Source organism: Camarhynchus parvulus, chromosome 26, assembly GCF_901933205.1.
Source record: "Camarhynchus parvulus chromosome 26, STF_HiC, whole genome shotgun sequence".
In the NCBI taxonomy this organism is placed as follows: Eukaryota; Metazoa; Chordata; class Aves; order Passeriformes; family Thraupidae; genus Camarhynchus; species Camarhynchus parvulus.
The window spans coordinates 5,469,549-5,495,874 of record NC_044596.1 but is presented as its reverse complement, the minus strand read 5'-3'; the positions used below and the strand labels follow the sequence as shown (position 1 = coordinate 5,495,874).

The following is a 26,326-nucleotide window of genomic DNA, read 5'->3' as shown; positions in this document are numbered from 1 at the left end:
AAAAGGGTGGTTGTGCTCAAGGATGTCAGACACACCTCGCTCTCTCTGTGGTTTGGAGTGGCTGGGGCATGTGTACAAGACAGTAAATATAATGCTGGAGTCCCTGCTGTGGTATCAGAAGAAACAGGTCTCAGTGACTGTGGGTTTGTTTCTTTGTTTTAGTTTTGTTTGACTCTGAATATTGCAGTTTTCTTTCAGAATCTCTTTTTGGATCTAGTCTAGACTCTCAATGGTTATGGCTTTTTCTGCTCTGCTAAGTCCTCCTGTGAAAGTAAACACAGAACCTCTTATTCATCATTTATCTGGGCTTTGTTTCAGTGTATACTGAAACTTAAACTATTGTTTTGAGACCGTGACAGGGCTTGAGACTCAAGACTGAGCCACTGGGTGAGGTTCTCCAAGGTGTGGTGAGCTAATCTATCAGTCTGCTGCTGCCAAAAGGGACAGGACCACACAGGGAAAGGAGAGGAGGGGAGCCAGCCTTCTCTTTCTGGATAACCAGCTCTTTCATCCCCTGAAGCCTAAAACTATGGGTTTTGTCCAACTTACAGTGCTGTAAAGGAATTTTCTGCTGATAAATGCAGGCAACCAGAGCTGTAGTTTGAGTTGCTGTTGTTTTCTATTTCTCAGTACCATGAAGACTTGTCAACAAGGTTACTTTCTGTAACAGTGAGATCCTTTACAAAAGCCTTCTGTTCCACCACTGTCTTTTTATATCTTAAAAAATTTAAGGAGATTGGATGCAATTCTGGAGTCAGAGAAACAAAATCACTTGATGGTAAGAGTTGAATTGTGTATATTTATGACATGTGATGTAGAGTTAAGAGTCTGTCCACCCAAAATGACCTGATGCAATAAAATAAGTTTTACCCAGAATTCAAAGGGAAAATTTTGCTAATATTATTGGAAACTTTATCATTTCATTGTTTAATAAGAAAATCTCTTTTATTTTTTCCTCCAGCTCATTGTTTAAGAAAAATGTCTGTCTTGCTTCCCCATGATCTTTTTTCCCGGTTCCTTTGCCACTTCCCTGTTTCGTGTGTTTTCTCTGTTCTCCATTTTGTATCCACTTGTCAGCAGAGCCACCCTTGACAGTGAAATTATGGTGAGGGACACAGCTCTATAACGTTAATGTGAGTCCCCACAGTCACTGGTCACAGTTCAGGGATGCCAGAAGCCTCACTTATGTTCGGTTTGTAAATTATTAAAAAAAAAAAAAATCACCAACATTGCCAGGGAATTAAAAGGGCAAAGAAGGAGCACTGGGTGGTGAGGTTAGTCAGAGTTTAGCTACTGGAAATTCTGATTCAAACACATACACGGGAAATAAATCATGTAGGTCAAGTCCTGATTTAACCCACTCACTAAAGAACTTAATACAGGAAACACTTCTCTGGTTTTGGACAGGTGGGGTAGTTTTGTTTATTTTTGCTTCTCAGATGCAGTGTTTGTATGGTTTTCTTCTAGGTCAGAAGGAATCAAAATACCATCCCCTCTTTTTCTGCAGTGTTAATTAGGTCAAGTAATTGATGTACCCAGTGCTCTGGGCTTCTCCAGCACAGGCTATCATGTGAACAGCACACAGAGTATTTGTGATTCATCTGAGAGGAATGCAAGGGCACAGAGGTGCCTGCCTGGGACTGATGCTGTGTGCCAGCTCTGGGATAACACCTGTGCAGGTGCCTGCAGAGAGCAAACAGAGCAAACCCTGGCAATGCAGCAGGGACCCACAGCAGCTCGGGGCTGTCACCTCCAGCAGTCCCTGTGAGCTCAGCTCCTCGAGAGCTGGGGATTTGGGCTGTCCTTTGCTCCCATGCCAGCAGAGCCCTCTCGCTGCTCAGGAGGTGTCACCTCGTTATGGGAACTGCATTTGACCACCTTGACAGTCTGGCCACCCTTGGCTAAGAGTTATATCCAGATATGAACTTGACTTTTCAAGAAGACTGTGCAGAGTCTCTTACTGCAGAGGAAACCGAATCCTGGAACTTCTTGGACTGAAAGACAGGAAAAACTGAAGGCCTAAATGGTATTGAGCAATTCTCAAACCACGTATGCTTCCCTACATTGTTCTGGACAGTGGCCTCACGCCAAGCTTCTCTCAGCTCTGTTCAAAACGAGTAATGTAAAACCCATGAAAAGCACAGCCCTCATTTCCAGATTCTGTTGGCTCTCCAGTGGCAGCCTTGATTTACGATGAAATGGATTCCTAGCTATTGGCACCATGAAATGTCTCCACTGAAAACTTAAGAGATTTTTTTTCCATCTTGTTCAGCAAAGTTCCAAATCTTCCCTTCCTACCACAATGACTGTAGAGTTTAGCTCCAGGGGACAAGTCAGACATCAGAATGTCAGCATGCAAGTCAGGGGTGTTCATGCTGCAAAACAAATGTCCTGCTGAGAGAGAGTCCAGTCAATCCTGATCTTTTTCCCCATACAGGTGTGCAGTGCCACACCATTGCTCCCACATGTGGACACAAGGCTTCTGTGTTCAGCCAAGCACAAATCCCTGGACATGGGCTGTGAAGTGACAAAGCACCTACTTTATAGCCACATATTCCACCTATACCTCTAAAAACCCACAGAAGTCAGAGTTTAAAGGCCTGTCTATAATTTTTGTTGGCAGTCTGAAGTTCTTACCTGACGTAGTTGCAACAAGTCCGGTTGTTTTGCACGCAGCAATGCTCTAATGTTCTTCCCAGCTGGTGGGATGCCACGATGCTTTCCTGGCAGGGCTTGCTGCAGAAACCCAGGCTGCAGATTATTGTGGTTTAATTTCATATCCCCTACACATTCATCTTAGTCCTTTCAGATTAAATAGAATTGAGAAAAACTGCAAATAGCAGAACCTGCAAGAGTTCTAAAGTGAATACATAACCACCTTAAACACAGGTATTTGTTTAATGCATGCAACACAATGCCTAAACGCCCCAGGAACCGCAAAGGTTTCTTTCCGTGGTCGTTATTAAATAAATGATTTAATATTAAGAATCTCCAAGTCTGATGGATGTTGCATTCTGCTCGGGGCACCTGATTTTACACACGGATTCAGCGGAAAGCTTTGCGGGCTGAGCGAGGCCGGCGGGGCGGGTACAGGTGCGGGAGCTCAGCGGGCGCGGGAGGCCGGTGCGCGCCCCGAGCGGCCAAACGGAGCCCGCACGGTGCCCCGCGGCACTACCGGCACCGCCACCCGCCGCCGTTCGGCTCGGGGCGGCTCCCGCACGGCCCCGCGCCTGCGCCCCGCCCGCGCCGCTGCCGGAGCCGGAGCCGCCGCCGCAGCCGGAGCCGGAGGCCGCGCAGGGCGGGCGGGGCAGGGCAGGCAGGGCAGGGGCGGCTCCGGGCCGGGAGGCGGTGGCTCCGCGTGGCTGAGGCGGCCGAGCCGCGCGTGCCCAGCCCGGCGGGCGCAGCGCAGGCGCCCGGGCCGCCGGCGGTGGCGGCCATGGAGCGGAAAGGTGAGCGCGGCGCGGCCTCCATCGCCCCGCGGGGCCCCCGCAGGGCCCGCCGCCCTTCACGCCTCTCTCTCCTTCTCTCCCTCAGTGCTGGCGCTGCAGGCCCGGAAGAAGCGGACCAAAGCCAAGAAGGACAAGGCCCAGAGGAAGTGAGTGCGGCCGCGGCTCCCTTCGGGCGGCATCTCCCGCCGGCACCGCCGCCTCTTTGTTCCCCCGGCCCTCCCCTCGGGGAAGGGACCGCCGGGCCCGGCGGGCTCTGGGGGCAGAGGAACGTGCGGACCCCCGGGGCCGGGCGGGTTTTTAACCGGAGTTAACCGAGCGCACGTTTCGGGAGCGGAGCCGGCGCAGCGCGTGGCCCGGGGCGGCCGTTTTGCCGCCCGGCTCTGGCCGGCTCCCCTCGCCGGGTCCGCTCCTTGGGCTGGCCGGGGAACGGGAGGCTCTGCCTTCCCTGCTTCTCCCCGAAACCCGGCCGTGGAGCTGCCATGATGCTCAGGGATGGATGGTGGGCTGCCCTTGCCGGCTCCCCTTGGCCCCGGGCTGTACCTTGCAGGGAGTTGTCAGCGTTCCCTCTCTAAGTCCCCAGGACACTTCAGCAACCCCCGCCTGTAGGAACCGGCTTCACTGTCTCCCCCCTCTTGACTCTCTTTCCCCCTGAGATTTTTTTTTTCTTGCCGAAAGAATGCCGTGGTGTGTTGTTTACTTCGTTCTCTAACTTTGATGCACTCGTGTGGCTTCTTTCTCACCGCAGGAATGTCACGAGTCTTTATGTGTGGGGAACTTTTGGAGGCAGATGTAGAAATTAGAAGAACTCGAGTAAATACTAAACAATGTCAGCAGGCTGCACTAAGTGCTGTGTTCAGTGCTGCTCGTGGATCCCTTTCTACTGAAAGGTGATGTCAGTCCTAGAGTGGGTTCTGTATACTCCATACAATGCTGCTTATTTCTGTAAAATCTCTGGTGACTCAGGATGATTTTACTTGAAGGTGCCTAGGACCAAAGATAGTGAGGCTAAGGCTTTGGGGGTGGCAGTTGGTGGGTTTTTTCTTTAGGCCTAGAGTAATGCTTTCTCAGACACATCACAGGGATTTAAAATATTTTTTTCTTGTTGCCTTCAGCCAAGAGTCAGTGGTTTTGAGATGGGGCTTTTGAAGAGTGAGGAGCCTTAACCAAAGTATTTGGGAGACATGCGTTATGGTTCCATGCTATTCCATACATGTTCCTGGTATTCCTTGAAGGTAGCATTGGGCCAATTTTTTAAATGCTGTCCTCCTCCTCCTCCAATTTTTGTATGAATATTCCATTGTCTAATTCTATACATGTTATTTTTTTTCCTTTCTCTAGCTGCAGACCAGCAATACTGACTCTGCCAACAGAGTTCACAGTGCAGCTGGGAAGGTTAATTTCTGTGTAGATTTTGAGGCTGCTGAATGATAACTTTCAGAGCTGGCATGTTAGGAGTTTTTATAAATCTTTTTTTAACCACATATTCAGGACAGGTTAAATGCACTGCTGGTTAGCTCTTGATTTTGCCACTAACCTTGATTTGGGTGCAGAGCCATGTTATTTGTCAAATGCTGTGTTTATATTCTTACACTTCATGCTCAACCCTTTTCTCTGGTACCTAAGTTTATTAGATTGTATCTCAGAAATTAAAGAAACTTTCATGTGCTTTATGCTGTGCAATTAAATGAACTCAGTGTCAGCCTCTAACTTTAGGTACAGTTCCACAACATTTATTCTATTTAAATACAAAGCTGCTCTAGTTAAATCTTCTAAAATAGGCTTAACTGGGTTGTTTCATGACTTTCCATAAAATCTATACTTGAAACCACATGCAATGTGCTTTTAATATCCAATGTTCCATGATAATTTAGATCACACATTCAGTTTTTTTTGGTAATACATTATTTCTTTACATTTGCAGTAAATAACATGAAACAATGATTTTAAAAGATTGAGTTTAGTATTTTAAATTATTATATAAAATTGCAGAGAATATTCTGAAGGGAGTAAAAACAATTCAAAATATCTTTCATTTTAAAAATGAACTACAGCTGCTTTAAGTTTACCTATAAACCTAATATCATTAAAAACAGAACAAAAAAACCCTTTGGAAAGGTTAAAAGAAACTGGAAAGTTACATACTTTTTCATCATCCAGTTTGGTGTTTGCTTGGTTTAGACCAGACCAGTCTAAACTGATGCTTTACAGAAACACCTTGTAAATACTAATTATGATTCTGTGTATAAGCTGTTTTGTAGGAAATGAATATATATTTTTGAAATGATAATATATTTTTATAGGAAGGTCAACTGCTTTCTTAATTTTCTGCAAGTTCAGGATGATCCTATTTATTTCACTCCTTCCTCTCTTAAAAGTTTCATTTTATATCAGTGAAGTAGAGCATGCATTTGTCCTAACACTCCCCTGTAGAAAGAGAGCAGGCAGAGTTTCTTGGATTTCTGAAGGTGAGATACTGGTAATTTCCATTGCCCTCGTATTTTTTCATTCAAATACTGAAGGGATTATCAAACCATGACAGGACACAACTGAAATTTGCTGGTTTCCATAGAAATCCCTTGGTTTGTGATAGCTGGGCTAGCAGACAGCTCTACAAACAGCTTGTTAAGTGCTTGTGTGGGGGAGTGGGGATGGGAAGGAAGAAACTTGATTGCCTGTTATTTGTTATACCTTTCTTATGTGAAAGCCAGTACTTATCTTCAAACTGAGCTCCCACAGATCTGCTAATCAAAAGTATGTCTTGGTGCCTCTGAGTACTGGTATTTAAAAGCTAAATGTTTGACCGTCTCCAGTCTTCTTTTAAGTTCTTGACCGTGGTGTTCCTGTAGCTCTGGGATGGGCACTGTAGAGCAGCAAGTATTGTGGCTCTTAATAACACCAGTTATTCACTCAGAAAAATAGGGATGTAACAGTGAATGAGTTGCAGTAATCACAAAATAACATGGATTGTGCACTCATAGGTCCCCCATCATCGATGATTTATAATTCTCCCCAAAACAGCTGGAATTTCTGGAGCAGAAAGGCTGCATGCAAGCAGGAAAACAGTTTGATCATTTCAGACCTGAATCGTGCTGGAAGTTGTGTGAAGTTTCCATATTCATTGAGCATGAGGTTTGCCAGCGGATCTGCGTGTGAGCTCTCATTCTCACTAGATGTGCCTAAACATGAAATTACAGGCACACTAAGAAATAGTAATGAGCTGCAGCCTGCAAGCATTCTTCCTTAAAGAGACATTGTCTCCATGCACAGATGTGGAAATGGGAGAGGGGTTTTAAATCCTGGCTTTTCTCCATGCCATATGGAGCTTCTCAAATGAAAACAGGGAATCCTTCAGTGAGATCTTGCTGGGTTGGGTGTGGAGGCCAGCAAACCTCTGGCTGGATGGTTGAGGTGGAAGGAAGAGTCGTGGGGTGTGTTTGCAGTGCCTTTATCTGGTGCCTGCAGTGGGAGCTGGGTTTGTCATTCCTCCTGCCTTCACTGAACTGAGTTGTGCTCGAGGGCGTTTCATGGGTGCACTTTGAGCTCACCAATAAGGGGTGACACTGCTTATAAAGACTGGGTTGTAGGCTACTTAAAATTAGGAAAGCATTTCCCTGCAGTTTCCTGCAGATGGGCGTCGATTTTGCAAATTTCAAGGGAGAGGCAGACAGAGAGGAGTAAGGAGAGTATCTTTTTTTGTTAGTATGTATTTAAGGATGATGGGTGTGACAAAAGTGATTCGGCCTAAATGTACCTTGACTTCCTTGCTTGAGGGTGGAAGGAGTCTGCTTTTGCATCTATTCAAGGCAAGCAATGAGGTAGCATGGACAATATTTCTGCTGTTTCAGGGACAAGGAAGAATCTTTTCTGTCCAAAACGAAGATTTGAAGTCACTCTTGAATAGGAAAACCAAACACCTCCTTTCAAATTTTGTTTTTTTAATGTAAGTTATTGGAGCAGAGAGAACGCATTTGGAGTTTGATGGTGAAGCTGAGTGTGGAGACTTGGCTGTGTGTCTGGTAATTTATAGAGGGTACCCTTCCTTCTCTGCAAGTCTGTGAGAACCCACATTGTGTGGCCGAGATTTCTTAATCATTTTTTGCCTTCCTTCTTGTGTGTGGACCAGATAAGTGATTCCACTGAAAACTGGCAAGAGAATTCCACAGTGTTTTTCCAAATTGCTTTAACACCTTCTGTAAGGAGCAAGTGAGTGACTCAAATCTTAGCTCCTGCAAATAACTCTTCACCACTGCTGTGCATTGCAGGGGTTGGGTGATATCTTCAGTGAACATGAAGCAAAATCTTGTCTACAGTGGAAAATTTTGAATGTTTTTAGTTCCTTTTCTAATATGATCAGGTTTGGCAATACTAAACTATTAAAAGCATTCAAACTTCTGTGAGGTTTTAAGAGGAAAGTATTTTAGACATACAAGTGGATAAATGCAATTTTTTAAACCTCTTGCTTTAAAAGTGCAGGGGCAGCATCATTGTGTCTTTCACTAATAAAGTCCTCCCTAGGAGAGAAATCTCTAAATTGTTACTTGCTATGTCACATTGTTGGTGACTTGTTTCCCCTATCACTTACATAAACCAGCAGGATAAACAGGCACAGGAAATGACTGGGAATTGTGCATTGTTGGAAGATGATGTTAAGTACCCGCTGCTGTGAAAAATACTCAGTCCAACTTTTTCAAGAAGATTTGACTCCTTCTGCTTGTTTTGTCATTTTAAGCATAAAGGATAAGTTTTTCTTGTAACTCTGGAAGGGGAGGTGTGGAATTACATCAGAAAATTTATTTTTCCTTTGAACACTCTTTGCGTGCTGAGTGATTGTGCTGGAATTCCTCTATCAAAAGGGTTGCTCTGTCGACAATTACCATGATCCTTGTCTTCATCCCAGCTTTGAATCCACTGGGCTATTGAATAGGCAAATAAAACCGGCTGGTTCAGGAAGATGAAACAAAGTATCTGCCTGAATTTCTAATTTCATTAGAGGGAAGAAGAGACACGTAGACATCAAGAGGAGGGGATGAATCTTTATGCTCACCCCCCTGACATGACTGAATTTGCAGGAAGATCAGCTGAGAGCAAGCCCCAGCCTTGCTGCACGGTCCTTCACCTGCAATGCAGTGCTGGGCAGCTGCAGCTGGGTGCTGGAGGCAAATCCCTCTTCTCCTTCACTCTTGCACAAAGCTTTGCTGCATTTGAGGAGAGCCAGCCCCTCTGCCTGCTGCTGATGTCCCCCTCCTTCCCCAGCACTGTGGTGCCTGACTTTTGATGGCTTTTTCGAAAACTATTGGGCTGTCTTCAGGAATATCTTTATCCATGGGAGGCCGTGCTTCTTGCAGGTAGGTTCCCCTCTCTAATTTTGTCTCGAGAATTTGCAGCTCTTCGGGGAATAAGGACTTTTGGGAGGGTCTCTCTAGATGTGGACTCACACGAATTCCATAGAAGACTTAGCATTTTACCTTAGCTTTTCTGTTCCACATTGTTTTTCTTAAGTAAAATGTTGCTATGTAGTTGTAGAGAGACCCTGCAGATCCAGTTCATTCTGATGATTAATTAGCACAATGAGAGAGCAAAAGGAGAAGGTGATCACGGTGTTCTTCTGTAAATCAGAGGTGGCTAGAAAAGAAAAAAGTACCCTAGAACACTTGGGTTTTGATGTGTAAACAGTCATTTAGTATAGGATTTTTATATACTTTATCTGCATTTTGCAATTTTGACAACAGCTGTTTCAGCTGTCATCTCTAAATACTGGGCATGGATTTTTCTGCTGTTTTTAACAGCCTTTTGTGCCTTTTAGAGTACTGTCTTTGTGAGCAAAGCAGACAGGCTTGTGCTTTTGTATATAATTTTTCTAAGGTATTAATACATGTTCTGCACTGATTGATTCTCTCTTAATCCCTATCTTGGGCTGACATGGTCATTTCAGGGGAAGAACAGGGCGGTGTGTAATAACATCAAACAAATTTTCACAGGAAGGCAAAAGAATGAGGTGTATTTTGGAGGTGATTTCATAAAGGAAATAGCACTGTAGAGATGTGTGTGACCTGAATTCAGCTTTTTTACATTAGCTGGTATCATAGACTCTAATGTAGAAGTGAAATGCTTTTGGATCCCCATGAAAGACTCAGCTGCAGACTCCAGGGTGTGTCGTGTGTGAGACTGCCAGCAGCAGGATTAGTCAGCCCCTTAGGAGGGGCACAGAAAGCTTCCAGGAGAATGGGCTTTAGTGCTTCCAGCAACTTCTTCGTCCATGCATGGAATTGCTGTTATTGAGAAGCACTGGGGCTGCAGAATGTGTGATGTGTCTGTCTGCATCACTGCCACTTCAGGGCAATTTTCTTTTGAGTCCTTTTTAATCCCTTACATCCTGTGCAGTTAAAAAAGTGAAAATCCCAAAACAGCACTGGGAGAATTACTCTTTACTACTCAAGCTATATGTGAGGTTAAAATCTTTCTGTCCAGCTCCTGTTCTCTTTACCCTGTCTATAGGATTTATTGTCTGTGAGCATCTAATCTCCCCTTCAGCCATTCTGTCTGTGCCCATTTCTTGCCTTTGCTGCCTGCTCTTAATTTGGGGATAATGTGTGACTTTATGTGTATCTCAGTTGTCCCAAAAAAATGCAGCAATTTTGAAGAAGCTTTTTGACCTCTAAGACTTTCCGCACCCCCTACTGCAGGTTTCCTTCTTCCTACCCCTGACTGACTAAAAAGTCTAAATACTGAATACCTCAGGGCTGGATCAAGCTGCAGAGTTCTTAATAGAAGTCTCATTAGCCTGGCAGTCTTTGGTTTATGGTTTGAGACCACTAAGCTGCTCCTGAATTTAAAAAAACAAGCAAGACTTACTGACAGCAGACTGAAAGTAAATGTCTGGTGGTGGGTTGTGCATGGAAATGACCTTTGTAGCTCTTCCTTGTTTAAATGAACTTGAGTTGTGGATTTTAAGTGACTGCAAATTTAGTCATCATCAGGTTGGAACACAAGATTTCTCCCTTGTTATGATGTTTAAGATGGCTGTAGTTTGAGCGTGTTAGCAGTGTCTTTAATGTGTGACGTCTCAGCAGAGTGCATGTGTAGTAGGTCAGTGCTGAACATTCATTCTGCTGTATAACTGTTCCAAATGAAAATACTACATTTTCCCATGGATTAAGATGAGTTAGCACAGCCCTGATGTGATGTGCAGGAGTCCAGCTCAGGACTAAGTTGTGAAAGCTGCATCTGAGGGCCTGCCTATATTGCTGGCATAGCCACTGGGTGGGCAGTTCTTCCTTCTTGCAGCAAAATGAGCTGAATTTGAAGGAGGGTGCTGGAAGGCACCAGTGTTATCTGCTGCTTCCCTGCAACAATAGTTTCAATAGAAGACACTTCCGTTAATTCAGTGCTGGGAACTCTCTGTGAGGAATGTTATCTGAGCCTGTGTGTCACTGCTCTAATGAAGTTTGCTGCCCACTTCTTTGGACAACTCCAGCTTTTTTTAATATCTCGTGCTTCTAAGGAAAGGAAACTTAATGTTGATATCTCGCACTACTTTGCTCTTAAATCCTGCCAAAGCAAGTGGTCTGTAGGCATTGTTTTCATTACAAATGTTTGCTTTGTACAGGGGTATCTTGAATCTTTGTAGGCATTTCATTGTTCCCTGTAATGCTTTGTAAAGTAAATAAATTACCTGATTTTGGTATTAGCCTTTCATGAGCTGTTTGGCTGTTATCAGTGTGATGCCATGAAAGAGCTGAGGTATGGGAGATGTTTTATTTGGGGAGCACAGGCTGAGTGTGTGAGGGCATGGAGGTGGCCTTTGCTGACATGGCCTTCACAAGCAAGAACTCAGAGTAGCACATTTGATGGAAAATTAAACACATTAAATGAACACTTTTATTTATGGTTGTGGGAGTGAAAAACCTCCACCACCTTAGTGCCTGATTCCAATCCCTCTGCAATCACAAGCTCTCAGGAGGGTTTACTGAACATCTGCTCTGTGTCCTCCCACTCTCCCTAGTTCAGACAACTGTAATAAACTTTAGATTTTGAGTCAAGAGATGAGCTAAAAATGCAGCCTGCCCCTTGAGAACAGGAAAAATAAATGTCAAGATTAGGGGTCTAGTATTCTAAAGTGTTAGAAGCAGAAGGACTGTTAAATATTCATTTAACCTTGAATATCAAAGGAACAAAGGGCCACAAGTTCTAAAACACTGGTTAACTTTTTCTTTTCCAAAAGCAAGTAAAGACTAATTGATATTTGTCTTTAAAATAAAGTTAATCAATATTTAAATTTTCAAGTTTTACCTAGGATAACAAAATATAAATCTGCTTTAGAGAAAGGCAGAGAAGGGGTTCAGAGGCTAATATTTTGGTGGGATCACTAAGCTTTTAAATATATCTTCTTTGGACTTCGCTTGGTTCCACTATGAAAGATCTAGGGCATTAAGGTGCATTTCTCACTAGTATGCAAAAAATGATTTCTGGCTACTTTTAGGTTAGGAATAAAAGCACTGCTGTGTGTTCTGTGTGTGAGAGATGTGCAGTGTGATCTGTGTCAGAAATGCAGTGTGATCTCTTTCAGACCCGACACCCAGCACCGCAGCCTTGCTGCTCAATCCGAGAGTGATCTTCCAGAGCAAGAGGAGGAAATCCTGGGATCAGATGATGATGAGCAAGAGGATCCAAATGATTACTGTAAAGGTGAGCATTTACCTGTTTAAGATGCATGATTTTCAATGCAATCAAGGAATCCCCTCCACTTCCCATTTGCTGTAGAGAATGAAAATAGACTCCCTCTTACATTAAGAGTACTTTGAAGCTGAATGATGATAATAACATTTTTCAAGCCAACATGAAATGAAGAAGGTGGTCTCCAAGTTTCCCTCTGTTATCAGTCAGGATTTGAGTTGCAGAACTGTTTTTAATGCATAAGTTTAAAGCTGTTAACTTTTCCTCTGCACCAGAGGGCTTTCAATATTGACAAGAGCAAGTAGGCATTTAATTATTTTTTTTAGTTCATTGTAAAAGGGACACTTTCAAATTCCTTTTCATATTCTTCAGTTTTCTTTTGAAGATCAGATCATTATCTTGGTATCCATTCTTCAGAAAAATTTGTTTCTGCAAATAGCCTTCCCCTGTTTCTCTGAACAGAAACAAAATATAGAGCAAATGAAAACACCAAATCACAATTTCTTCTCTTTGTTCTGCCAGTTCCATCTTTGGCTTTTCATGTTCTTGCTTCTGTGATGGAATCCCCCTGTATAGTCAGTAGATTGAGAGATACAAAAGGTGCAGAGGAGACTTTCCTGTTTGCAGTGGCAGAGTGCCTTCCAGTCAGGAAAATTGCAAGGAGAGCTGTTGGGATCTTGGTTGCAGTTCCAAGTTCCAGATCTTGGTTACCTCTTTCATGTTCTGGGCTCAGAGCATACAAAAGCAATGCTGATATTTAGCTGGAAGATTCTGTTACCATCACAGCCTGTTTTCCAAAGCTGGTCAGCCTGCAGACTGCACGTGTTTTCACTGAGGAAATATTTAGTGGTGCTGCAGTGATTGTGCTGCTCGTTCCCCACACCTGCTCTCTGGTTCCTGTGTTTTTCCAGGGGGTTACCACCTTGTGAAAATAGGAGATCTCTTCAATGGACGCTACCACGTGATTCGGAAGCTTGGATGGGGTCACTTCTCCACCGTGTGGCTGGCCTGGGACATCCAGTGAGTGCTCCTGTTCCAGCTGCTGCTCCTGCCAGGCATGCACAAACCTGAGCAGAAAACATCCTTTTACTTTTAGATAAAAACCCTAAGCATTAGCTGTCCACATCCTAGAACATGAGTTTCTTCTGATATTGTGCATGCAAGTGTGTGGGAGGGACTTAACAGGACAAACCATATCTGTGGGAAGAGTTGTGTTCAGTCTCTGACCTATTTTTCCGTATTTTGAGAAATGACTAACACGAATCTTTTGTTAAAAAAAGATTCAAAGGCAGTCTTTTGAGTGTTTAAACCTTATTTTTCCATGATGCATGAAATAAACTCTCTTGCATGCAAAATAATTGGGATAATTCTGGAGAATAAGTTCTTTGTATGAGCATTAACAGTTCCCAATTTACTTGCCATGTGCGCACAGAGGGAGGAGATTTGTGGCAATGAAGGTGGTGAAGAGTGCAGAGCACTACACAGAAACAGCACTGGATGAAATCAAATTGCTGAAATCGGTGAGTGCCTGAGTTGGGCTCAATTTTATTTTATTCTTTGTTTCCATTTTGGGGAGTTTTCACTTGTCACATGCTTGATATTTCCAGATCATCAAGAATTTGTGTAGGAACGAGACAGTGCAGTGGATCTGACATCACAATAACCTCTTTCTCTGCAGGTCCGCAGCAGTGATCCAAATGATCCAAGCAAAGAGAGAGTTGTTCAGTTATTAGATGACTTCAAGATTTCAGGAGTGAATGGTTCCCGTATCCTTTTGTGGAATAAAAGCCACGAATTGAAAAGATGGGAGTTTCTTGGGCAGCTGCCCTGCTTTGGCAAGCAATGCCCAGGCATCCCTTTCCCTGCCCAAGGAAAGCTGTAGGAGGATCTGCCTGCTGAGCTCACATCCAGAGTGATGATTCAGTCTGGTGTCATTTGTGTCAGCACTGCCTGGTTGTTCTTTTAATGTTCTGCCACCAATTTGTGAATCAGGACTGAGTGGCTGCCTCAGGTAGGAGAGCCCATCTACCTCAACCCCTCAATTTTGTAAGCAGCCTGTTAAGAACCTGTTATTTCAGTACAGCATGTTAAAATCAGTAGCTGAAAATAGCAGATGAGCCATCTATAACTTGAAAATAAGCTTGGTTATCTAGTTATGGAAACATCTCACTTTGTAATTTATCAGCATTGTTAGGATGTTTGCAGGGTATTGCTTTGACAGTGGCCTGTAGTTCTGGGAACAGCCCTCTCATAGGCAGTGGTTTGTAACAAGTGCTAATAATGGATCCTCAGAGTTTGAAAGCTGGACTTGTATGCATTGTTTTCACTTTGAGATAACTTAAATTTTATTTCAGTGAGAATTGCTGGGCTGCTTGAGAGAATTGAGCTGCAGATTATAAAAAGTAGACCCATAATGCATTTTCTCTAACTTTTTTCCTGAGTAAATGTTGATTTGAGCTTATATTTCTTCCACTCTTGTGAAATGTATGCTTTCTGCCAGTGTAGATGAAAAGGAGCCTAATAAACTCATAGAAGTTTGGCTTCATTGTACTGAATATGTCACTGGAGTGACTGCAACTGTTGAGATCTTAGAGCTCAAAAGCAGATCATATAAATATAGTTGAAATCTAGGCTTGTCAAAAGTTTGTTTTGCTGGTAAAGAGGCAAAGGAGGGCAAAGAAAGTGACTTTATTGGTCTGAAGATTACTTATGAAATGGAAATTTTATTATCTTTTCAGGTAATGCTGGTACAGAGAGATCTGGCATCAAGTTTTGCCTGGGGCAGAAGTGTAGGCTGTTCCAAAACATACAGTAAATAATAATGTACATTTGTGCAACTGGCTCCCACTCAAAGCAGGAGGTGGCTACTGCTGCAGTGGGACCTTTGTGCCGCTCCATCCTTCTGTATTTTATTTTATTTTAGGTAATGGCACTGTTATGTAGGATAGAATGATGCTGTTGAGGAAGGCAGCTTTTCCAAGCTGTGTCAGAATCATGAGGGTTCTTTAACATGAAGTGCCCAACTGGTTTGGATTTCTCTTCATCCTCAGTCCTGGGAATATGGGGCTCCTTGGATCTGGATGCCCAGTTTTTTCCTTGATTCAGTTCCAGATATCTGTATGGTGTTTGAAGTTCTAGGGCATCATCTCCTGAAGTGGATCATCAAGTCAAATTATCAGGGTCTTCCTCTCCCTTGTGTCAAAAAAATCATCAAACAGGTAAGTTCCAGTTCTGACTGCACTCTTCCTCTTGACCCAGTTAAAAATCTTTCACTGATCTTTCTCGGATCCAAGGAAACAAAAGGTAAAAATCCATGGTAACTCCTTCATGCAACAAAATATTCTTGGGCTCTTTTCTCTACTGCAAGCCCCTTCTGCTGCAGATAGTTATTTTCTGACACTTAAACCGTGGTGGATTTTGCTTTTAACCTCTTCTTACCTCAGTCATTCCTCGTAAGTGAAGTATTTTTTTAAAGCTGTCACAGTAAGCACAGTGCTTAATGATGGGAAGAGCAGGAGAAACTGGTTCTCCCTCCTGGGTGGTAGCCTAAAAGAAACACCTTTCCACATGGGAGGTGCAGGGGAGGAGGAAAGTGTGATTTTATTGTGGAGTATTAAAATTAGATTTTTCACCTGTGGTAAGTTAAGCTGTGAGGGTAAATAGAGTATCTTTAAATGGTAGCTAAAATCTGTATGCAAATCTGTTATTGTGGAACTGGGTTGTAACCACTGATCACAGCAGCTCTAACCTGGAGCATTCTCAAACACACAAACCCTTTCATTGGCCATCCTAGGCACTTTGGCATTTTCACTTTGCTCTTAATTAGATTGTCTAATGGCTGACTTCCTTCTCCCTTGCCTGCAGGTTCTTCAGGGTCTGGATTACTTGCATACAAAATGTAGAATCATCCACACAGATATAAAGCCTGAGAACATCCTGCTGTGTGTGAATGACCAGTACATTCGCAGGCTGGCTGCAGAGGCAACAGAGTGGCAGAGATCTGGGGCTCCCCCACCATCTGGCTCTGCAGGTGATTTTTATTTTCTTTTTTTTCCCCTGAAAATTGATGCTGTTTCTCCCACACACCCCCAGATCATCACAAAGGAAAACTTCCTGAGTATGGTAGAAGAATAGTGCAAGTAACCTTTGAAAACCTGAGTGTAAATTGGGAAATTAGTCATAAATTGTAACTCAGATGATGGGGCAGGCAGTTTGTGTCAGAAAACAAGAAGGAGGATAAATGCTCACTGGAGCCTGCTTTTAACAGCAGCTATTAGAGAATTCTGTGAATTCTGTAATCTGGCACTGGTAAAGTCAGTCTTATGTAGCACAATGTTGATGCATTCAATATGGAACTGGTGTAAAAATGTGGCAAAATTCTCATATTTCCTTCAAAAGTTTATTACCTTTCATTGCATGATGCTGGAAATGGATTTGATGCGAGTTTCAACAAGATGAGTTACCTGTTGTCAGTTTGCAGAAATCTGGAAGACTGCAATGAAACCACCTTCCTTGACATGCAAACATCCTTAAAGATCTGAGGGCAAATTCTCTTGTGCTCCTCCTCAGAATATCCATCTGTAGTTGTGTGTACTTTTCAAAAACCACTGCAGTGTGTATTGCTCTGTCAATCATAATCTTACAACACCAACATTGAGCTGAACTGATCACAGCATTGCTTAGCTTAAGAAAGCTCCCTGAAATTTGGTATTTTAATGCTTTGATTTGCATTTTCATTTGGGTAGGATGCATAATCTATGCAGTAAATGAAGCTACGTGCCAGGAAGTCTTTGATACCAGTCAAGCAAGTCTCCTGTCTGAAACCTGAATTAAGCATTTGCTCATTTGATGTTTTATCATTTTTTTTATTGTTGTGTTTTTGTAGAGAAATGAGCCTTCAAAATCACATTTGCTGATATCATTAAAATGTTATCAGACCACATAGGAAAAATGTACCTTGACATCAGAATGCAGTTGCAGTTTTTGGGTATAGCCATACTGATTTACTGATCTTCCTTTCCCTTTCAGTGAGCACTGCACCACAGCCTAAACCAGTAAGTGTAAAAGCTTTCACCTGTAAGTATGCATCCACTGATAGTATTTCCTGCACTGTTTCAGAATCCAGTCAGCATTAAGAGAGAGCAGTCTCATATCAGAAGGGAAAAGTGTGATTTGTGTTTGGCATAGGCATCAGCTTCAATGCGGTCTTAGACTTGTAAATGGTATTAGTTCATTTATCACCAGAACAAGGAGTTCTTGTGGTGATCTCAAGGTCTGTTGAGAAAGTGACTGGTCTGTGGAGTCTGAGATCTCCCTCACTTGGAGAATAATGTTGGTTTTTCAGGTCAGGGCAAAAATGCACTGCTAAGAGCCATAGACAAGTGGTTCAAAACCCAGAATAGCTGCTTTCTATCTGGGAGAGGAGCTGTCTCCAGCATTTTCTTCATAGACTGTTTCCTCAGCTCTAAGATTAATTAAACCTCGGTGCATTTTAAATTTACTGAAGTATAAAATGTTAAGTCCGATTTTTCTGCTTGCTTCTGCGTAGGCTGACAAAATGTCAAAGAATAAGAAAAAGAAGTTGAAAAAGAAGCAGAAAAGACAGGCTGAGTTGTTGGAGAAGCGAATGCAAGAGATAGAGGAAATGGAGAAGGAAGCAAACCCTGAGCAGACACAGCCTGAAGAGGAGGAAGAAGCTCAGACTCCTGTGGAAATGCTCATAAAAGTCAGTCCATCAGAGGAAAGTATCAACAAAAAGCCAGGTATGGACCTAAAGCATTGCCAACGTGGCATGGACAGTGTTGTCTCATGGGTGTGAGGAGGGTGTACCTTCAGCAGAGGTGGCTGTTATCATTTCACCTGGGAAATCTGTTCCAATCTGAGTGAATGCCTGTGTTCAGTTCCATTTACAGTACTCCCTCCCTCTCAGGCTGCCCTTGAACATCTTCCAGCTATTTGTTAAGTTATATTCTGCTACATTCTCATTTTCCCCTCTCGCAGCAGAAACCCTTGGACAGAAGGGATCTAATCTCGTGGAAAGCAACGTGGAAAAAGATGCTCCAGAAATCAACTGCAACGGGGTGATCCCCATGACAGAGCTGACAGACTCTGGGAACGAGGGCTCCGTGCGCCTCGAGGACGACCTGCACAACGCCAATGCCTGTGACAATGCCTGTGACAATGCCCCTGACACCCAGAACACTGAGAACTTGCACAGCTCTAATTACACCCAGCACAACAATGACTCAGAGGTCGGGCCCCAAGAAGCAGTGTTGGACTTGTTTGTGCCCTTGGTCCCGGAGGATTCCATGGTGTGCCAGCCCGTCCCCAGCCAAGAGCAGGCACTGAACGAGCAGGGGATCAACGATTTTCAGGAAAGCATCAGGACAGAGATCCCTTCAGAGGATGAGAATGAGACTAACAGCCCCACAGACAACAAAGGTATAGGAGGAACCTTGTAAGAAAGGGCTCCTTGATGTGGGAGATTTCTTACAACACTTCATCATATGAATAGAAATGTGAATTTTGTAGGCTGAAGTGATCAGAACCATAGATTGAGAGTTTTCCTGCCAGGAGCAATTAACCTGACAGTCATACTCCAAGTTGTTTGCTGTTTGTATGTGCTGTTGTAGTAGTGCCTCAATTTTGACTTTGGAGTGCTTAAATATCCTCCTTCTCCTTTTTAAAAACACCTATGCCTTTGGATGTCAGTGGAGGAACATTTCCTCCTTTGAATCAGGTGCTGCTAGTGTGATTTGCATTAAGCCTACAGATTGTCATTTGCTGTTAAATTAAGGGGTAGGTATGATCAGTGTGTTCTGACAGTTTGGTTCTTAATTTGGAGCAAAGGTAACTTCTCTCTGTTATTCAAGATGGGTAAATGTTTTCCCATTTAGAAACAAAGCTTATACAGTGTTGGGAAAGAAACCAAATTTCTTTAATGCTTTTATTTAAATATGATTTTCTTCAGAGTGGAAAAATTGTGTCTTGTAAGCTTAGGAGAAAATAAGACATGAAATAGTGTACAGCAATTTAAACACATTCCAGGGATGTATGTGTTTAATATGAATTGGTAAAACTGTCCATTTTTGCATCTTTGTGTCCTTGCCAGGTCATACATATCTGCTTGGATAAGGAGGGTAAAAGTATCATTTGTACTTACTAAGAAAAAGTGTTCTAGCATTTTCTTGCCCATAGTGCCACTAGGGGAGTTATATGGATGAAAAGTAACAAGAGAAATTTGAATTTTGAAACTTGAACTGCACTTTGCTGGATGCCTCTGCTAGGTTACTGACATCTTTTGCTTCTCACAGCCCTCTCCCAAATTTGCAGCTTCAAACTCTCCCAAATTTTTGGTTCAGAGGTACAGCTGGATGTCATTTAGTGACTTATTACTTTTGTTCTCCATCGTGTCATTCAATTTTCCTAGTACTTCCTTTAGCTGTTGTAATTGTGTTGCACCAGTGAGTGATGGGTATGTCAGAAAGATGCTGTAACTTGGGGATTCTTCCTTCAAAGATTTAGGAAGGCTTAAGGGGGGTTGTGAGGTTTGTTTTGTTTCTGGCAATGCCCTTATTTCAACACGGTTTGTTTTTTGTTTTAACATAGACAGGCTGTGCAAAAAATGCTGGGAAATAGTCACTGTTGCATATGCTCATTTATCCTTCTGCTTAATGACACCAGTTGGGTCTTAATGATGTTGTTGATAGAGCAGAGTGATGCTCATTTTTATACCCAGGCATCAGGGAGGGAACAGTTCTGATCCATCAGAAAAACTTCCTGGCTGGGGAGAGGTTGATGGGATTTGGGTGACAGATGGTGACACTGCCTATGAAGCATTAATCAGCTGTTGTACACATTGCCTCTAGGAAAATCAGCTGCTGGGAATTTCCTTCTTAATCCTCTTGAGCCCAAGAATGCAGATAAGCTCAAAGTGAAGATAGCTGACCTAGGAAATGCCTGCTGGGTGGTAAGTTTGGTCTTTTCACATTGACTTTTTAAAGCTGCAGGTTCAGTCAGTTTGCCAAGATGGAAAATAATCTGTAAAACACATCCTTAGAGCTGGCTGTGAAAGCAGTGACAGTTTAAAACTATGACAGGGAAAAAAGAGAGGAAGCAGAGACACAAAGGAAGAAATGGTTCTCTAAACACAAGATTTCAGGCCATGCTTTGGGTGCCTCACTGGCATTTGGTTATTTCTTATAGGGCTGTGAGCTGTGTCACACACAGAGGGTAGAAATCTGCTGTGTGAAACTGCTGAAGGAGTTTCTCAGTCTCCAGGAGAGCCTACAAAGTTACAAACAATTGCTCTGATGTGCTGGTTCTGTAGCTTGTCAGAGCATTGCACATGAAAGAGACTTACACAATAAAACTCCCAAGTTTTATTCTTTGATGGTTGTGCTGTGCTGCTTTCAAATGTTTGCTATTTCAAACAGAAGACATATTTCTTTTTACTTGGCTTCTGAAATGGCAAATTACTTCAGATCTGATGAGTCTCAGCTCAGAATTGCAGTCAGGCTTGCAGTGCCTGGCAAGGTGATTTCTCACCTTATCTGCTTTAAGGGAGCAGAACCATGGCCTGTCTGCCAGGGCTGGGTAGGAGATGCTGCAGAATCTTCCTTTATTCTGCTTTTGTGGCTTGCTTTCCTCTGGATTGCTGGGCTGTTTCACTTGGAGGAGGAATATCTCATGTACAGCATTTAAACAGCACTTGCAGAATATAAGGAAATAGTTAATGAGGATGTAAAATGCAGCTGAAATGTAATTGTAATGAGCTTAGATCCACTCCAGCCTTCCTGGCAGTTGATTCTCCTCTTCTAAGCAGTCTTGAGCTGTTAATAAAACATTTCTTTTCCTTAGCACAAGCATTTCACTGAAGACATCCAGACCAGGCAGTACAGGTCCCTGGAGGTGCTGATAGGGTCAGGGTACAACACCCCTGCAGACATCTGGAGCACAGCCTGCATGGTGAGTTCTGCCAGCTGGGATCTTCTGCTCTGCCCTCTGAGCTGCTGAGGGACTGGCAAAAATCCCTTACAAGTGTTCAGTCAACTTCCAGACTTGTTGAATAATAGGTTTCCACACCACAGTTGGTTTGTAAATTTATCTTTTTTTCTCCACATGTGGCTTTCCTTTTGAAGGTTTTGTTGTCCAGCATCAGCAGATTTCAAATATGATTGTACTTTGCTGTCATGCTTTCTGGAAAAACAGGACAACCAGGCAATTCTGAACACAATGTCTTTTTATATTAAAAAAAAAGCCTTTCTGCTGCATCTAGCACTGTTTCACTGTGCCTTCAGTAGCATTTCTAATTTTAATCATCCTCTGCAGGTTTGGAATCGATGTTTAGTCTGAGTAATGCTGAGATGAGGAAGAAGCTGTTCCTTTAACAGCTGCCAAATGTAGAATATGACAATGAAAAAAATCAGTCAAGCCAGTTACTGCATGTGCCTCTTCAGTGTCTCCATTCTGTCTATTCTACAAATCAAAGCTTGGGTTTTATAATTTAAGCTTGGAAAAATAGACATTTTTGCTGTCTTGGAAGACAAGCTGGGATTTTGATGAATGAGGTAAAAGAAAATGCAGAAGGGTCATGTTTTCTCTGCAGAGCATGTGGCCAGAATTACACAGTGTGCCTGATTCCATTGTTTGGCACCAGCAGCTCTTAAAGAAAATGGAGAATACAGAAGGTCAGGGGTGGTACAAGTTCAGTTGTACTGAAGGTCAGTTCTGAGTACAAGTGAACTCATAAGGGGTGAATGTGTTACAGAATTTAGGAGTGGTGAGTTGAAATGAGTGCAGATGTTTTTCTCATTTAAAATGTGTTTTCATCTCTGCAGACAGATGTTCAGAGATTAACTGTTTGAAAAACATGGGAAAATTGGGGAGAGGGAAGAATCCCAAAAAACCCCAAGCAAAACAAAACAAAATAAAATAAAATAACCAACCTCAGAAACTATAGTTTGGACATGGTGTTATTTTTGCACAACTCTGAAGAGGAAAGGCTAAGCATGTGAAATACCTTAACTTTGTGGTTAACTGGTGGCCCTGCACCCAAAATTCATCCCAGGTGTGCCTATGATGCTTTTAATGCAGTTTTGAAAGCATTGCAAAGTCACTGCACAGTTCAGGCTGTGATGGAGTATTTAGGATTATAGCTGTTTACTGTAGTTCTGCAGGTTATTCTTCCCCACTGCTTTGCTTCTGGCCCACAGAGATTTGCAGAGTCAACCTGCAGCACATCTTAGAGTGTTTTGAAGTGATTGAATGTGCTCATTTCTGTTTGTTTAGGCTTTTGAGTTGGCAACAGGGGACTATCTGTTCGAGCCTCACTCTGGGGAAGATTACTCACGAGATGAAGGTTTGATTGTCTCAGATTTTCCTTTTTAAAGTGGGACTTGAAATCCAATAGTTGCCTCTTCAAAATGAGCCTTGTTTTACAAATCAGCAATGCAAAAGCTCCTTGCAAAAAGATTATTTACCCAAATCAGCAGCAGCTGTGCTCAAGCCTCTGCAGTAAAACACCCTGCAGTGAAGTCCATGTTCTTGTTCTGGTGTTTTGCATTCCTCTTGCTGCTGGATTCTGTGCATTGTGTCTCAAACTGATTGTGCCTCAAATTGCCCATATTTGTTTTCCCTTGCTCCTTGTCTTTGTTGTTGCTTAGTGTAACCTGGTTTCAGATGGGTCTCCAAAGTAATTTTTACGGGATAGTGTCTTTATCCTTATATCCCAGAGCATGAAACTAGCATAAAGAGCTTTTGTGTGGATGAATCTCATTGTCTTTTTTTTTTTTTAAATTTTTCATATGCAGATCATATCGCATTGATCATAGAACTTCTGGGGAAAATACCTCGCAAGCTCATTTTGGCAGGAAAATATTCCAAGGAGTTTTTCACCAAAAAAGGTAAAAGGAAACAAAGCAAATATCACTTTATCCCCTCATCCCTTGCCCAAATACACAGGAGTGGCTTGCTGGAAATGCCTGTTAGAAATAGATGCCAGCAAAGATGGCATCTTTAAGTCTTTCCTTTGTTTTAAGAAATGCTTTATCAGTAAAACTGCAGTTAAATGTAAGGCACCTTAAATAGTGCCTGGCCTCATGAGCCATGTTGCTCAGAGCACAGAACATTATCATAAAGTCCTGAGTACCCTAGAAATGTACTGAGTCAAAAAATTAGGTTTTGACCTAGTTTAATAACTCTGTTTATAAAAAGAAGCAGTTCTTTATTAGCAGTGTGTTGCTTTCTCAAACAGGCTCCATGCATTGCAGGTAGCCCAGAGTCAGTGGCACAGTTTATCTGTCATGTCAAGCAGCATCCTTGGTGATTTAATGAAGTTAATGTTTGCTGATAGGGGATTTGAAATAGCAGGAGGTGAAAAAAGAGCCCTTTGAGGAAGTACATTTCTACAACAAGCTTCTAAAGCAGATAAAAAAGGGGTTTAATATAATTGACTTTTCCCTTCAGCATGCCCTATCGGTTTGTATTCCCTTAGGACAGTCCCTGAGCTCATCCTGTCAGGTTTAGCTGTTTAGCCAATTTTACTGAGCTGCTCTGTTCCTGTATCTTACACTTAAACCATTTGTCTTGGGTTTTCAGGTGATCTGAAGCACATCACCAAACTGAAGCCCTGGGGCCTTTTTGAAGTGTTGGTTGAAAAATACGAGTGGGCCCAAGATGAGGCAGCTGGATTCACAGACTTCTTACTCCCTATGCTGGAGCTGATCCCAGAGAAACGAGCTACAGCAGCAGAATGTCTCAGGCACCCCTGGCTTAACTCCTAGAAGCTTCCAAGCAATGCCACAACGTTAAACTCTGGTTTACAGCATAGCCTACACACCCAGCTGCCCTTTCCCAGATCCATTTTTCTCCTTGTTCACTTTCAGTGTGGAGTTCTTCCTTCAAGGCTTCCAAGATTTTAGATAAATCTAACCTGTTCTGCTGAGTTTGTTTGTGTGACTTAATGGGGACTCTCCTCAGCCAGTGGGCATCATCTGTGCTTTTGCCTTGGTTGGGCTTCACCAAAGACTATTTGACTAGAATAAGAGATTTTTCCTCAGTCTCCTCACTGTAAAGCACCGTGTGTGACAGATGTGAGCTCACCCGTGCTCGGATATCTCCCTTAGCTAAATTCCAACTCTTCCTTCCTTCCCATGAAGATCTCACTGACTCAGGAGTCAATTTTCCCACTGTTGATCCAGTAGCTACTGATGGGGTGAGAAGTAACAGTTGGCATCAAGGTGCTGCCAGATCCTTGGTAGAGCAAAGACCTTGAAATCCTCCATCACTCTCTAGGTGTCTACTGTATTCTGTATTCTTTGCTTTCCACTCAGAAACGTTTATTTAGTTCTAGCTGCTTTTGGAAGAGCTTTTTAAACCTAGATTTTAGTATGCTGTATTTCTTCCTCCAAAGTGCCCTGTCCATTTACTTTTTCTCCTCCCCCGTGCCCTTGATAGTCAGAATAGTTTCTGGATTTGGTGATGTTTTCTACTTCAACACCTGTGACTAAAAGGTGACAGCAAAATCAGCAGAAGCTGGACCTGACTCAACGCACAACCCTCAGCAGACAGATGGGTGCACCCTCAGCCTGCAGAGAGAGCCTCATTGCAGGCACCTCTTAACTCTTAATTATAGTGAGCCATACATTTTGGGGGGTTTTTATCCCTTACTGGCACTTTTTTTTGCCTTGCTTGAGGTGATACTCATGAGAGATTGGCTTTCACTGATGGTCTGCTCTGACTTTTCATTTTTGACCATTCACTTTTTTTTTCCCAAGGGAAGGGTTGCAGTGCCTGTATCACAGCCATGCTGCAGCCCTGCACTTTGAAAATCAACACTTGAAATTCCAGTGAAAAAATTTCTTTTAATTTGCTTCAGGTGCAGGCCTTCAGAAATAACTTCCCAGGATGGGACTGCCTTTTATTTTCTGGGCCATTAGCACAAGAAGAGAGCTAGCAGAAGTGGAAGAGAAGTGACTTTTCCACGTAGATACTGGATTAGAAGCTGTTTCTAGAGTTACCCCGAGTGAGAAATGTTCTATGGGGTTTCTATGTAAACTTCTCAGAGGGGGTTTGGGTATAATGGGTTAAATGGATTAATTTTAATTAAAAGTTAAATGACTGTGGCATTTGATAGTTCTGTGATGGCTTCTTCTAGACCTGCCCATCCTGTTACAGATTTCAGTGCATCCCACTCTTGTCTAAGCAAGATTTGGCAGCATTGAGACTTCAGAGTCACTTCCTCACTCTGGACCAAACAGCCCTTTGGATTTGTGGTGGCTTGCAGAGGGTAGAAGTTGCTGGAGACCATGCAGATGCTATCCAAGACCATTTCCATTGCCAAAGCTGCCAAGACCACTGTTCTGTGTCACTTCTGTGTGTGTGTGTTTGGGAATTGTGGTTCATGAGGATCATTCACTCACAAACCAGGTCATTTAATCCACTTGAACAGAGTTTCTCCAGTTCAGAGCCTGATTTGGCTTATTTATGCAAATCATGCTGCATGTTCCTTTAGTAGTAGATCAGGTTCTCTATGCGTATAATAAAAAAAGGCAGGTAACATACCAAAAAAATGTTTTAAACTGTTGAGTTAACCTTTTTTCTTTTTTTTTTTTCCTTTTATCTGGCATTTTCCAGTTGTGGGTCACTTCTGTGTCTGTTACAGGAGCACTGCAGACAGTACTGGGTTCCAGCTGACTGTGAAGATAACATTGGCAGGGCAAACAATTGCTGTGGTCTTGAAAGCTCACCCAGTCCTGCCTGCTCGAGCCTGGCTGATGAAGGAACATTTCCCACAAGGGGTCTGCACTCTCTGACTCTTGAAAGCCCCTGCCCATTCTTCCTTCCCTTCCCTCTGCCAGCCCTGACTGGAGGAGGGGTTTTTTTACCATGATGGCCAAGGCTGGAGGCAGCCTGTGAGTGGAAGCCCTGCAGAAGCCGCTGTCATGATTTCATGATTCAGTCTTGTACTCTCTGCTCGTTCACTTGGGGTCTGTTCATTTCCAAATTGCTGTGACATGCTCACACTAAAGGATTTGTACTTGTTGTGTCAGTCTAAAACCTGAAGGAAAATACATTTTTATTCTTTCTACTTGGGTGCTTTGTCTTTTTTTTTTTCCTTTGTGAAAGCCCTGCAATAAACAGATTATTTAATAACTGAGCCCTAGTCTTCATACATTCCCCTTGTAATTCTGTTCTGAGTCAGG

At 42.9% G+C, this 26,326-nt stretch overlaps 1 protein-coding gene across 3 annotated transcripts; it reads left to right on the top strand.

The window, feature by feature from the left end:
* Nucleotides 1–3,350: 3,350 nt before the first annotated feature.
* On the top strand, nt 3,351–26,280 carry SRPK1 (SRSF protein kinase 1). 3 transcript variants are annotated; one of them, XM_030965565.1, is made up of 16 exons: nt 3,351–3,449; nt 3,535–3,595; nt 12,016–12,134; nt 13,034–13,142; nt 13,555–13,642; nt 13,801–13,888; nt 15,234–15,340; nt 15,987–16,152; nt 17,151–17,176; nt 17,671–17,884; nt 18,126–18,563; nt 19,991–20,091; nt 20,982–21,089; nt 22,413–22,482; nt 22,934–23,026; nt 23,721–26,280. In XM_030965565.1, the coding sequence occupies exons 1-16, from the start codon at nt 3,437–3,439 to the stop codon at nt 23,903–23,905; spliced, it is 1,986 nt and encodes a 661-aa protein (XP_030821425.1). In that variant the 5' UTR covers nt 3,351–3,436; the 3' UTR covers nt 23,906–26,280. The 3 variants fall into 3 exon arrangements, with proteins under 3 accessions (XP_030821425.1, XP_030821423.1, XP_030821424.1); XM_030965563.1 differs by having other exon boundaries at nt 3,437–3,449; nt 18,123–18,563; XM_030965564.1 differs by lacking the exons at nt 3,351–3,449; nt 3,535–3,595 and adding an exon at nt 7,254–8,794 and having other exon boundaries at nt 18,123–18,563; nt 23,721–23,905.
* The last annotated feature ends 46 nt before the right edge of the window (nt 26,281–26,326 follow it).

Coding starts and splice junctions, on each gene's coding strand:
- SRPK1 (XM_030965563.1), top strand. Junction 21,090..22,412: donor TCTGGAGCACAGCCTGCATG/GTGAGTTCTGCC, acceptor CTGTTTGTTTAG/GCTTTTGAGTTGGCAACAGG. Junction 23,027..23,720: donor GGAGTTTTTCACCAAAAAAG/GTAAAAGGAAAC, acceptor TTGGGTTTTCAG/GTGATCTGAAGCACATCACC.